The sequence below is a fragment of the Hemiscyllium ocellatum genome, chromosome 3, assembly GCF_020745735.1.
Source record: "Hemiscyllium ocellatum isolate sHemOce1 chromosome 3, sHemOce1.pat.X.cur, whole genome shotgun sequence".
NCBI lineage: Eukaryota > Metazoa > Chordata > Chondrichthyes > Orectolobiformes > Hemiscylliidae > Hemiscyllium > Hemiscyllium ocellatum.
Genome location: NC_083403.1, coordinates 41,032,453 through 41,047,104, shown reverse-complemented (window position 1 = coordinate 41,047,104; position 14,652 = coordinate 41,032,453). Strand labels below are relative to the sequence as shown.

The following is a 14,652-nucleotide window of genomic DNA, read 5'->3' as shown; positions in this document are numbered from 1 at the left end:
ATTGCATTGAACAAATCCAGTTTCATTTGTTTTAACTTGATTATAAATACTAAAATTTCAATAATTTTTTAAAAAATTCAAATCTTAAATGGTAGAGTATTTTACATTAACTGACAATACTTGGCAGCAACTGTTTGAAATTAGTAGTCAATGATATGATTGGAGCCAAACAGCATGTGAGAAATAGCAAGAATGTAGATGTTTGTTTGTGTCTGTCTCTAATCAGAGAACAGTGCTATGGTCCACTGGGATAGTGCAACCTTACTATATTTACTCTAGTTATTGTTCATTGCTAAGGTCAACTGGTCATTCTAGTATCTCATTGTTTTAGAGCAGATGTCAGTCTGTAACACACCTTAGCATCTTTCTCAGAGTTTGAATGGAACAGGGACATTATCTAGATATGTTTAGACCAAATTTGTGTAGTGCTGAAGTATGGTGCCTTCAGTGTAACCATCTCGTACTGTCAGCCCATCTTTAGTTTTATGCTGTCTACTGTTACTACAAAATAGACAGCCTTCTTTGGACCTCCTCCAATGCCAGCACAACCTTCCTTACTCTTTGCTACCTTCCCCCATCCTCCTCTCTGACCTATCACCTCCATCCCCACCTCCATACACCTATTATACTCTTTGCTACTGTCTCCCCAGCCCATCCCCCCATTTATCTCTTCATCCTGGAGGCTTCCTGCCTCTATTCTTGACGAAGGGCTTTTGCCCAAAACACCAATTTTCCTGCTCCTTGGATGCTGCGTGACCTGCTGTGCTTTTCCAGCACCATACTGATCTAAACACATGGGGCCCAAATCTACTTACAATATTCCACATGCAGTCTGACTGGAACCTGATACATGCTCAGCAGTATATTTCTGCTCTTGCATTTTAGCCCTCTGGAAATGAATGCTAACATTGCATTTTTCTTCCTAACTGTTAACTGAACTTGCAAGTTAACCCTCAGAGAATCCTGAACAAGTATCTTTGTGCTAAAAGTGCATAATCTCACATTTTCCCACATTGTATTTCATCTTGTACTTTGCCCACTCTCCCAGCCTGGCCACATCCTTTTGCAGCCTCCTTGCTTCCTCAGCATTACCTGACCCCCACCTATCTTTGTACCATCTACAACTAAGCAGTCATGTTCCCAGTTCCTTTATCCACATTGTAAATGTACAATGTGAATAATTGTGATCCCAATACAGACCCTTGTGGAACTCCACTACTCACTAGTTGCCATTCTGAAAAAGACCCCTTTATCCCTCCTTTCCATCTTCTGCCAGTCATCCTCTATCCATGCCATTACTTTGCCCCTAACACCATGGGCTGTCATTTAGCAACAATCTTTGTGGGTCCTTGTGAAAGACCTTCTGGAAATTCAAATAGATCATGTCCACTAGCTCTCCTTTGTCTACCTTCCTTGTTACCACCTCAAAGAGCTCTGATTGATTTGTCAGTCATGACCTCCCCCTGTTGAATTTAGTCCTATTTTAACTATCTGCTTCCACGCAATCTCATCCTTAATAATGGACACTAAAATCTTACCAACAACCAGATGAAGCTAACTGGCCCATTGTTTTGTCTTCTGCTTCCCTTCCTTCTAAAGCAGGGGTGTTACATTAACCATTTTTCAGTCCTCTGGGAACCTCCCTGTCTCCAGTGATTCCTAAAGATCATGATCAATGCCTCTACAGTCTCCTTCAGAGCTCTGGGGTGTAGTCTATCTGGTCTGGGCAATTATCCATCTTCAGATCATTAATTTCCCGAGTATCTTTTCCTTAATGATGGCTATGACACTTACCTCTGCTTCCTGACTCTCTTGAATTCTGGTATGTTGCTGGTGTTTTTCACTATAAAAACTGATGCAAAGTGCTTATTCGGTTCTTTTCTTTGTCCCTTTTTACTACTTCTCCACCCTAATTTTCCTGTGGTCCAATATCCACACTTGCCTCTAATTTAGCTTTTAGCTATCGAAAAAAAACCTCTTGTAATCTTCTTTTATATTACTGGCTAGCTTATTCTCATATTTCATTTTTTCCCCCTACTATTGCTTTTATAGTTATCCTCTGCTGGTTTTTAAAAGCTTTCTAATTCTCTGGCTTCCCAATAATCTTCACCACATTGTATGTTTTCACTTTTGCTTGTATGACTTCCCTTGTTAGCCATGGTTGCCTCGTCCTCCCCTTGATATTCCTTTTCTTCCTTGGGATGAATTTCTTTGTGTGCCTCCTGAATTACTGCCAGAAACTCCTGCCACTGCTGCTTCACCATCTTCACCGCTAAGTTCCCCTCCCAATCAACAGTGACCAGCTCCTCCCTTCTATCTTTGTAGTTACCTCTACTTCATGCAATACTGTTGCATGTGATTTCAGCTTCTTCCCCTCAAATTGCAGGGTGAATTCTATTATATTAATGTCACTGACCCCCTAGGCGTACCTTCGCTTTAGCATCTTTATCAATGCTGCCTTGTTACACATCACAAAATCCACTATTCCCTTGTGGGCTGTACCACCGGCTGCTCTGAAAAACCATCTTGTCGACATTGCATTCCTTGAGATCCACTACCAAACTGATTTTCGCTGCATGTTGAAGTCCACCATGACTATATTAATACTGTGGTTCCTTTCTTGCATGCCTTTTCTGTCTCCTGATTTACTTTCTTCCCCACATCCATGACAACAGATGAATGGGCACCGCACAACAATCAACAGGCAGGAGGGTTCCCTCCCAGTTGGGGAACATTTCAGTGGTCCAGGACATTCAGTCTCAGACCTTCGGGTGACCATTTTCCAAGGTGGACTTCGGGACAGGCAGCAGAGAAAAGTGGCCGAGCAGAGGCTGATAGCTAAGTTCGGTACCCATAGGGAGGGCCTCAACCGGGACCTTGGGTTCATGTCACATTACAGGTGATTACCATTGCACTACACACACACACAGATATTCCTACACACATATTCTCTCACATACACATGGACACAGGTGCACACAGACACCCACACACACCCTTATAGACCCACACACTCCCACTCATGCACCCCCTACACACACACACACACACACACACACAGACACACATGCACACATATATTTTGTGGGGTGAAGTTGTACTTGCAGAGTTACATTGTACTTTGCTCAAAAACTGCAAGCATTCATGTAGAACTCTGAGTTCAAAAACTGCATGAATTTATGTAAAACTCTGTTATCTCACTTTTTAGATTAGAATCAATCTAAACATCATGGCATAGACAAAGAACACAGGGGGCTAACACCTTTGACATATTGTCTAGCTATCACCATTGTTAACAGCTAACCCGAGAATGCAACTTTAAAAAACAAGGTTTTGTGATTTACACATGAAAGAAGTGAAACTATCACTGTATTCTAACAGATGAAAGGCTTAACAATCAGTTTCTCAATGTATAATTTCAGTTACATCACACTGTAAATTTTTGCTATAAATTCTGTGTTATGATCGAGCCCTCCACAATCACCTGATGAAGGAACATCGCTCCGAAAGCTAGTGTGCTTCCAATTAAACCTGTTGGACTATAACCTGGTGTTGTGTGATTTTTAACTTTGTACACCCCAGTCCAACACCGGCATCTCCAAGTCATTATAAATTCTCATTCTTGTCTTCAAAATCCACTGGATCTTTTCCTTTCCCCATCTCTGTAACCTCCATAACCTTCAAAGCTTTTGTGGTATCAGTGTTCCTTCTTTTCTATTCTCCTGCACTTTCCCTGATTTTAATTGCCAACCATTGGTAACAATGCTTTCAGCCTTGATCTTAAGCTGTGAAAATCCTTCTCTTAAACCACTCCACCCTGTACCACGCTCGGTCAGTCTTCATAATGCTTCGTAACAATTACTTCTTTAAGATTAGTATTTCTTACTGTGAACCAGTAACAAATTTCGACAGCACTCCTGCGGAGTACTTGGGAATGTTTTGATGTGTCAAAGGTCTGTACAAATGACAAGTTCAGTGAAAAGTGAGGAGGACTTGCTGAGAGCAGCATCAAGCATAAGTAAAAATGAGATGTTAACCTGGTGCAGCTACAACAGTGGGACACTTGCATTCCAAGTAGCATATGTAACAGGTAATAAACCAAGCTAAATGATTCTAGAACTAACAGATGGGTCCAAGTCTTACAGGCCTGCCATATCCAGTCATGATACTGGTCCTCTATGTCCGGAGACTTTGTCGCCAGCAGCCCCTTACTCATGCTCAGATGATGTCACGTAAGATAAAGAATGAGCTAAGATCGAATGTTAATGTTCAGTATGAAGCTGGAAACTTAGGGGTCTGAATGTCAAAATAATTTAGCCTCAAATATAGATTTGGGCTTCTTCGGGCATCCAGTCATGAATGGTGGTGGACAATTTAACAATGAACTGGAGGAAGGTGTTCCCCGTCCTCATTCTCAGTTATGGGGAAGCCCAACAAGTCAGTGCTAAAGAGGAGGCTGAAGCATTGCAAGCACCTTCAGCCAGAAGTGGTGAGAGGGTGATCCATCTCAGCTAACTCCTGAAGTCCACAGCATCACAGATGCCAACCTTCAGCCAATTTGATCGACTTCACATGATATCAAGAAGGCTGCAATTAAGGCCAATGCCACCAGTAGGTGGAGCACCTTGTGCACTTGTTCAGAATTACAAACGCGATGGAGCAGTAGTTGCCGATTAATAGCAATTTCAGGCTTTGGAATCTGGTTGCTTGGATTTGTCAGCATTTCCACTATTATATTTTTCTACGCCCAGGATGATAGAAAGATGACTTAATGAAACTTAATTCTTTCTTGTCCAACAATATCTCTTTACCTCTGCATAGAGTGTTAATTTTCCTCTTTCTGTGAAGTGGACACGGGTGCAGGGGCAGGTTGTGGTGGTTATTTTGTGACCACAAAGCGAATTTATATTTGAGGCTGATTTATTTGACATTCAGCCCTGTGAATTTCCAATTTCATGTTGAACATTAACTTAGAACCTCAGCTCATTCATGATTTTTTTGTGACATTATTTGAGCATGCATGGGGAATGCTGGCAACTGAAATTTCTGCCATGCGTGTGGCCTTCTCTTGCGCAAACAGAGCGCAATGGCCATCTTTAATATTACCGTGCATTGGGAATAATTCTGGCAATGGTAGTAAGATTTGTGCTTTAGAATTATCCGAAGTGCCAGCTGAACTCTTCCTGTACAGCTACAAGGCTGAACTGAAGCTGAAAATGTGGAAAATTGTCTAGGTACGTCCTGTTCAGGAAAAGCAGGACAAGTCAAACCTGGCCAGTTACCAATTAATCAGTCTACTTTCAGTCATCAGCATTAAAATGGATGGCCTTCAACAGTGGTTTCAAATGGTATTTACAAGTGAATAACACTGCCTGATGTTCAGTTCGTGTTCAACAAGGCTGCCTCAGCTCCTCATTACAGTCTAGGTCCAAGCATAAACAAAACTCAAGGGAGCAACTGTGGGTAACTATCTGGTGGCATCTGACTGCATGGGAGCAAGCAGCTTTATGAAAACTGGAAAAAAGTTCAATTATTAAATCCAATTATTAAATTCAGTTATGTCTTTTATACAAATAGTGATACACTGTTAATCTGATAAATTGTAAGTATTAAAAAACAGATTAATGGATTGTTAAAGGTGATATTGTAAATGAATATCAAGTACTTCTTACTACTCTTCTGAATTATTGTGCCCTAAACCTTTATTGCATTCTGAGGATAGATTTAGCATGTTTGCTGCGGCTAGGACATAGATCAGAAATGCGTATCTGTAATGCATATTAACTTAGAAATTAGAGGAAGATGACTAAATTATTCTTATGGAAGTGTCAAGTATTAAAGTCTAGATTAAATTAATTGTAATGACAGTAGACAGCTGTTTTTCTCCCTCCTGAATCAGAAGATCTGCAGTTAGATACTACTTTAATTTCAATTTATTGGGAGTGATAAAGTTTAGTATGATGTTGTTTGTGCATTCAGAATATGTTTGAAAGATGCAACACATTTAACAATTCACAAGAATATCACCATGTCTCAGTTGGCAGTGATCTTGCCATTGAATTAATAGGTTATAGATTTGAGTTCCATGTTGGGGATTTAACATGAACAAATCTGATATTCCAATGAAATATTGAGGGAATCTAGCATTATTAAGTGGTGATATCCTTTGGTCTTGTGATTCACAAACATTTGCATAACTCGAAGAAAAACAAAATTTCTTTTAATCTGATATGCTGACACTGTCAAGTATAGATAAATTAATTGTTTATCACTGCTAGTTATGACCTTTTGCTAACACTCAGTGAAACTTGCAGAGTTTTATCAAATGCAAGGCACTTTGCAGATATTTCTGAGGGATATGATGAGGTCCTTTATCAATGCAAACATTTTTAAGTTTGAAAAGGTTTTCTTTTTTTGAACGAATTTTATTGACCTACATCATTCTTGTGCTTAAAGATATAATCCACAAGGATTAGAAGATAAAGTGAACAAACTTAAAGTAACCATGGTGGCATGGGATCGTCACGACAACACTGTTATTACAGCAGTCAATAACCTTACATTGAAGGTTTGGAATTCTTGCACTGGTCAGCTCATACATGTCCTAATGGTAAGAAGCTGAATCCTTGATTTTGAGTAATCTATTCTAGGACATTGCAAACTTTTTCACTTTGTAACAAAAAATTAAGAATGTCATTTTAAAATTTATAATATGTGGGTTTCACTTACTGGGTCGGCATGTATTGGCCATTCCTAATTGCCCATGGGGCGGTTAAGAGTCAGCCATGTTGCTGTGCAGGCTAGACAAGGTAATGGTGACAGATATCTTTCCCTAAAGAACATTTGAGAAGCAGATGGGTTTTTCTAACAATCAACAATGGTTTCACGGGCATCGTTAGATCCTTAATTCCAGATTTTTATTCAAATTCCTATATCTGCCAAGGTAGGATTTGAGCCCAGATCCCCAGAGTATTACCGGGGGTCTTGTTATTTATAGTCCAACGATAATGCCACTGGGCCGTCATCTCTCTATGACATGGAATAAAATCACTTATTGTGTAGAGGAAGCTTTTTTTTTGAAAAACTAAGTTTTCTCCACCTTTCTACCACTCTCTCCTCAGGTTTTGTCTCATCCTCTATCTCTAGTATTATGTTACACTTCATATTTGTGAGCAGAGTTTATAACCGCTGGCTGTGTGATCATGAGAAGTGTCACAGCCTTGTTCAATTCTGACCGAGGCTACATCTTGCAGCAAAAACACTGGATAGCAATAAGGACATTGGCTCTTCCCTTTTTCTGCATTTGGATCACTGACCACCAGTCTTCTCCCTGATTGCTGAAACTTATATTCACTGATGGTGTTATGACAAGGGATCAAATTTAGAGTCTAGTTCAGTAGTACACCATGCATTTAAGAAAGAATCCATTTTTTTAAAAACTGGAAGTCTTCAACAAGAATAGCTTTCCTAATTTATCCATTTTTAGTAATTTTATTTTGCAACTTATATTTGTTCATGACTTGATGTTTGATGGGCAGTCTCAATGAACAGATAGTATCATTAAGTCTGGGAAGTGAGTTTGAATGGAAGAAGTTCAGTATCTTCACCATATGGATACAAAGTCACTCCATCATTTTATTTGTGACTGATTTCTTTTAAAAAGCCAGTGTAATGACCATCATTATTCGTATTACTGATTCACTGATGATTAATCATTCACCATTGTTGTTGCAGGGACATGAAGATGAAGTGTTTGTACTTGAGCCGCATCCCTTTGATCCCAGGGTCCTCTTTTCTGCAGGGCATGATGGCAATGTAATAGTTTGGGACATAGTGAGGGGCGTGAAAATCCGATCGTATTTCAACATGGTACGCATATTTATGTTTTCTTAAGTGAACAGATGTAATTTGGGTATGAATTTAACATACTTTCCATGATAATTATTATTATTGTTTGTCACAATTATTTATCTTCAGGTGATTCAGATGTCAGTTCCTTTAAATATCCCAGTGGTTTGATACTTTGTCATTTTTCTTGAGGATTACGCAAATTAATTTTAGGTATCTCTTTTTGCACATGGTGAAGATTTTTAAATGTCACAAAAACATCTATTACAATTCACCTGTAGAGAGGCATCAGAAAAAGGATGTAATACAGTGATTTTTTTTGTTTTTGCTGTCACTAAATGTAAGATTTGGTTTACAAGTGACTACTAAATTGCCCGTAGTGTTAGGTAAGGGGTAAATGTAGGGGTATGGTGGGTTGCGCTTCGGCGGGTCGGTGTGGACTTGTTGGGCCGAAGGGCCTGTTTCCACACTGTAAGTCTAATCTAATCTAATCTTACATATTATTTACATAGCACTAAATAAGCAAGAATTTTAAAATAATTATTCTCCAAGCTTTGTTTGGAGGTTATGGCTTGTGAGTGCATAAAGAGTGAGGGCTGCAGACACTAATGTTGTACAAGGACATAACCAAGGAGCATGACCTGTTTTTCTCACACGTATACCTGTGGTTTCATTTAGTCACATGATCTGTGAACAACACCAGTTGAGTACTTTTCTTGCAGAGAACAATCTGGACCTCTGACCAATGTCATGTACCCCCTTACCTCATGGCTCCAAGATCTCAAGAATTATGGTTGTTTATTATTTAGGTTTAGGGAGTGCTTGCCATTAGATTTTGTCAGGGTTTCTTCAAACTGAAATATATTTTCTTTAACTTCATGTGATATTTTCAGCCATACCTTAAGGTTACAAATGTATAAGGCTTTAAGCATCTCTCCTGACTTACTTTTCTGAAGTAACAGTTAAGAAAAAAATCATTGTTGTGACACAAGTATTTAAGTATATTGAGACATTGGTTAGCAGTGAAAATTGTTAAGAGTATTCCATTCAGATTGAAGGAGAACACAATTGAAATTGTTTCCCTACTCATTGCGATTGAGTCATAACATGCCAATTGATGAGATAAGGCAATGGTGTCGCTGTGCTGCACTTGGTTCGAAATAATTTAAAAGCACTTGAAACTTGCTTGTTGAATATGATGATTTCTGATGCTGCCTGACCTGCTGCGCTTTTCCAGCAACACATTTTCAGCTCTGATCTCCAGCATCTGCAGTCCTCACTTTCTCCTATGATGATTTCCGATTCAACTTTGGAAGAAACACCGTTTATATAAATGATTTGGATAATGGGACTACAGCTATGGTACAGTGCCTAAATTTGCAGATGACAAGGAAAAGTAGGAAATTGAGAGGTGATGAGGTCATATGGAGCCTACAGCAGGATATAGATAGGTTAAATATGTATGCAGAGATCTGGCAAATGGATTATCATGTGTGAAATTGTCAATCTTGACAGCACAAAAAAACAGCAGTGATTGCTGACAGTGACAGCCATTGGGCAGTTCACAGTTCTAAGTTATGATGTAATGTGCAAATGCATTACTGCACATGCGCAGGGGAGCAGCATGATTTTGCAGTGGGTTTCAGGGGTGGATAGAGAGATGCTAGACGCAGGTGTGCCTGGTGAGAAATCCCTGGAATGTAAAGAGAATTTACGGAGAGCCCAGGAACCAGGGATGAGGTCACCAGGAGGCCCTCTCTGTCTTGTCTCTTATCTGCATTTCTCCTAGCTCCTGGGCCACAGAGTTGTCACCTCCCCTCACCCAAGTTCTGTCCCAGATCCTGATCTCACACCCTTTCCTCCCTGAGTACTCCCGATCTGCACCTCCCAATATCTAAGCCCCCACCAATCCCAATGTCTCTCCTGCCGCCAGTCCTGATCTCCTCTTTCTTTCCCACCTTCTCCACCACCCCATCCACTTCCCAGGTCCTCCTAATCTGCCCACCACCCCTTCCCACCCCAGTTCTCACACAGATCTCAATCTGCACACCTGCATCCCTAAGTCCTGCTTCTCTTTCCCCCGCTCTCCTCCTCATAATGTGTGCATGTGCGATTTAAAAGCGGCTTATAGTGTGCATGTGTCAGTGTCAAGAAACATAGCCAAAAAAGAATTATATTACTAAATGGTGAAAGATTGCAGAGTCCTGTGATGTGGAGAGATTTGAATGTCCTAAGTAATGTAAGGGAAATTGAATGCATGAGTAGGGAGGTTATGCTTTAGTTCTGCAGGGCATTGGTGAGACCACATTTGAAGTAGTGCACAGTATTGGCTACAGTACTTACTAAGAAGTGTTAATGCATTGTAATCGGTTCTACTAATAACTAGAATGAGCAGATTCCCTTATGAGGAAAGGTTGGGCCTGTATCCTCTCAGTTCTTGATGATCGAGGGGATGAAAGGTTATCAGGGGTCTATGTGAATATAGCGTTGAGGTTAAAGACAGATCACCCGTGATCTTATTGAATGGAAAAGTAGGCTCAAACGGTTGAGTGGCCTCCTCTTGTTCCTTCATTTTTTTTACATGTATCATGTGTTCCTCCAACCCCAACACTGCAATGGAACCTCTATATTATTGTACAGTTTTTGAATACCTTGGGGAACTTATAATTTAGAAAGAGCCTCAGCCTTAGTTTAATTAGGAGCAATAATGAATCGCAAAGTCACTGTTTAGGTACCAAGTTAAAATCCTGGTAACACTACTGAAAATATACAGTTCTCACTAGATCAGGCTATAAAATCATAGCTAAAGCTTAGTCTGAAACCTCAACCAACAAAAAACTAGTTGTCATCTCCAGACTCATCACCATAATTCTTTATTGTTCAGTTTCTCAGTCTCTGTCCTTTCTAAATTACAATTAGTGTAAATATCTGCTGCTTTTATCCTCTAACACACTTAATCCTGCTTCTCCATCGTTCATATATTCATGGACCCATAGCAGCATGTAATGTCACAAATTGTAAACCCTTCAAGGCCAGTCCATATTGACTGTTTAATGACCTATAGTTCAGTGATTTTCCTCCCCCCCCCCCCCCCCCCCCCCCCCCCCCACACACACACACAACTCAAAATTCACCATTGCTTCCTTCATCAACCTTCTTGTATATTTCTTTGCCTCAGTACTGCCTCCCCTAAATCCACCTCTGGTGACTCCATATCTACCTGCATGAGTTCTATATTCTGGAGTTCCCTCTTGAAACCCTCTTCTAAATGCTTCTTCTTGAAACATATCCTCAAAACCAAACTTCCTAATATCTATGCAGTATTTTAGAATGTGGTTGTTTATTCAATCAAGTTGTTGGTGCATGTGGTCACTGCTTTATTCTCCTCTGTTTACATTATTTGTTCTCTGGAGCTGGACAACAGTAGAAACACTACACTGATTCTGTAGTTTGCCTTCTTGTTGAATTAATTACCTCAGCAGTTGTGGCGATGCTGCTTCCATAATGATGATGGCAGGGAGTTCAAGGCCAAATACCCAGCAGTCATGAAGGAACCATTGTATGTACATGAGGGAAGTGACTGCATTCCCACAGTGTTGCTGTCCTTATCATTTTTGCTGGTGGATATGGCAAGGGAAAAAGGTGTGATAGTGACTTACAACAGTGATTCCTTAAGGCTGTGTGCCAGAGGGTGCCATTGATGATGAAATTGACAATCTGGTAGCAGGGTGCTGACCAAAATAAAATGTTCTGTCCTGGAAAACGTCTGTGTTTTATTCTAGATAACTTCCCATCTTTCCTGTTAAAACTGAACCTCCGGGTGGAGTTTTCAGGTAACAGTAATCAAGACCACATGAATTAGTATGAGGATCCTTGACAATTGGAATTAAAGCATTTGGTTTTATTTTTGTAATTGGATAAGTTGAAACCTGCTTTTATTTTCTTTTTAAGATCTCCCTCACTATTAATTTGGGAGAAAAAAAGGTAAAGCTGTATGCAAATAAGTTCTTGCAAGGCTAATTATGAATAAAAATAGTTGCTCAGATTAATTTTATTAGTCTGTAATCTCTTGAATGGTCCAATCTCTGCATACTTGGCACTACAAATGACTGCTGCTTCCAGTGTCTGTGTAGCACTTAAAACCGCCATCTTCGTCCTTCTCTGAAATAATCACTGAAAAATGTAAATGTACATACTGCTGTCAGCACATTTACTCGGGATTTGTGAGAACTTTATTTCTATTTAAAGCCACTCAAGTCATGTGGGGATGATGAGTGTAATTCATGCAGCTGAAATACTCTGTGCTGTGTTCTGGTTGTTCTCAACGGGTAGCCTTGGGCAGGAGTTCTGTAATTGTTCTATCCTTTAGCCCAAACAATAAAAATGCTTGGATTTCTTTTAAGCATCAAGAACTGAGAATAGTCTCTCTTCCATTACTACTGAATTTTTTTTTCATCTTCGGTTGCTAATTTTTAAATTGTTGTTTAATTTCTGTGGTGTGTGTGGTTACAGAATGATTTTCCTCCCTGTGGAATGTAGTGGAGATATTTAATTCTAATTTTGAAGATCCTTCAGTGATGGATATACAATTCTGCATGTATGTGGTACCAATAATAAAGTTAAACATTCTGTCCTTTGGTAATCATTCAATTTAGACTAAACAATTTGTTAGAAAACAATTTGTTACATGATGTATGCAACTGATATACCTGTGCACTCTTCTTGCTATTTTTACATACTATCTTTGCATTTATCTTTCAGATTGAAGGTCAGGGACACGGAGCAGTGTTTGACTGTAAATGCTCCCCTGATGGGCAGCATTTTGCATGTACTGACTCCCATGGGCATCTTCTTATCTTTGGCTTTGGTTCAAGCAGTAAATATGACAAGGTATGAATTAGAAACAAAAATTTTTTATATTTGTTCTGATTGTAAAAATTTTCGCATTGTTTTAGTTTCATTCAGATTATACTATTATTTGACTTCACTGAAATGTTTAATTCCCCATTGCTGCTAGTTTGGAATGCAGGCATGACAGTGGAGATCAGAAGAGTATGGTACAAGGTTATTCAGACTTGTGCTTCCTTTACAGTCTGTTTTTCCATAAAGAGTTTTTAAGTTTGTTTTTCAGTTTTCCATGATGAGTGAAATTAGATCACAAAAATGGGAAAAAGGAAATGAATGAATTAGTATTGTTGACATAGGAAGTTTTCCACACTGTTGGAGAAATAAATTTAAGATATTTTAAACTAAACCTTTCATTGTAAGCCAACAGCAATTTATTATACAGGAAATCAAAGTTAACTTTTCGGGTCCAGAGACCCTTCCGCAGAAGAAACTGTTCTGAGGAAGGGTCACTGGACCCAAATTGTTGACTTTGGTTTCTCTTCACATATGCTGAGCTTTTCCAGCAGCTTCTGTTTTTGTTTCTGATTTACAGTATCTGCAATTCTTTTGTTTTTTATTTAACAATTTATTATAGTAAAATTTTTGATAAAAGATGACTCTTTAAGACTTTTAGGAGAAAGTGAGGACTGCAGATGCTGGAGATCAGAGCTGAAAATGTGTTGCTAGAAAAACGCAGCAGGTTATGCAGCATCCAAGGAGCAGGAGAATCGACATTTCGGGCATGAGCCTGACACTGGAGGCATGACACTGGAGATCAGAAGAGTATGGTACAAGGTTATCCAGACTTGTGCTTCGTTTACAGTCTGTTTTTCCATAAAGAGTTTTTAAGTTTGTTTTTTCTGAAGAAGGGCTGATGCCCGATACATCGATTCTCCTGCTCCTTGGATGCTGCATGACCTGCTGCGTTTCTCCAGCAACACATTTTCAGCTCTTTAAGACTTTTGTCTTGTACTTATTGGAACATTTCATAAGAACACCAACTTAAGGGAAAACCAACATTTATACTGTATGCGAGGAGATTGCTAATTGGTTGGCAAACTGACTTTGATTGGGTAGAGGTACTGCAATGGAAAATGCAACAGTTAATTGTTTGATAATTAATTAGCATATAATTTTAAATCAGGCAGGTTGGTTCTCATTGATCAAGCATTGCCCTGAGAAATTAACTGGCAAGTGACCTATTTTCTTGAGTCTTAAATTTTGCGTAGTGTGTGATTATGTTCTTTCTGTTGGAAAATGGCAAAATTCTGTATGTTAAAATATATAACTTACAGTGCATTCAAGTGCTCCACATAGCAAGCTCAATTGACAATCTTGAATTGATTCCCAGCACAATTCTGTGGACAGTCAAGATTATCCGGCAAATATCTAGTTTTGGAATTGTAACTACTAGGCAAAAGTGAGTACTACAGATGCTGGTGATCAGAGTCAAGATTAGGATGGTGCTCGAAAAGCACAGCAGGTCATGCAGCATCCGAGGAGTAGGAAAATCGATGTTTCGGGCAAAAGCCCTTCTTCAGGACTTTGGCCCAAAACATCAATTTTCCTGCTCCTCGGATGCTGCCTGACCTGTATTTTCCAGTAACACAATCTCTGGGCTCTGACTCCATCATGTTCACTTGTCTCTAAACCTCGCGCCCCCCCCCCCCCCCACTCCCAAAAAAAAACTTAAGGTACCGCTTTTTCCTATCTACTAACAGATCTGATGAAGAGTCACCAGACTTAAAATGTTAACTCTGCTTTCTTCCCGTGCTGTAAAATTGGCTTTATAAACAACTTCATAAATAGGTTGAATGGAGTGATTTGCTCGCCCTGCGAAGATGCTGAAATAGAGCATTTCCAAGCTAACTTATGGGATAGTGGTTAGCCTGATCACCTTAGCTACCTTGCTGTATA

General features: G+C 39.5%; 1 protein-coding gene across 2 annotated transcripts in view; it reads left to right on the top strand.

Annotated features, from left to right (window-relative positions):
* phip (pleckstrin homology domain interacting protein) overlaps positions 1-14,652 on the top strand; it is a 199,816-nt gene that overhangs the window by 109,799 nt on the left and 75,365 nt on the right. For both annotated transcript variants that reach the window (XM_060849675.1, XM_060849666.1), the window contains exons 14-16: positions 6,457-6,610; positions 7,735-7,869; positions 12,610-12,738. In XM_060849675.1, coding sequence (XP_060705658.1) covers positions 6,457-6,610; positions 7,735-7,869; positions 12,610-12,738 — 418 coding nt within the window. The remainder of the gene's footprint in view (positions 1-6,456; positions 6,611-7,734; positions 7,870-12,609; positions 12,739-14,652) is intronic.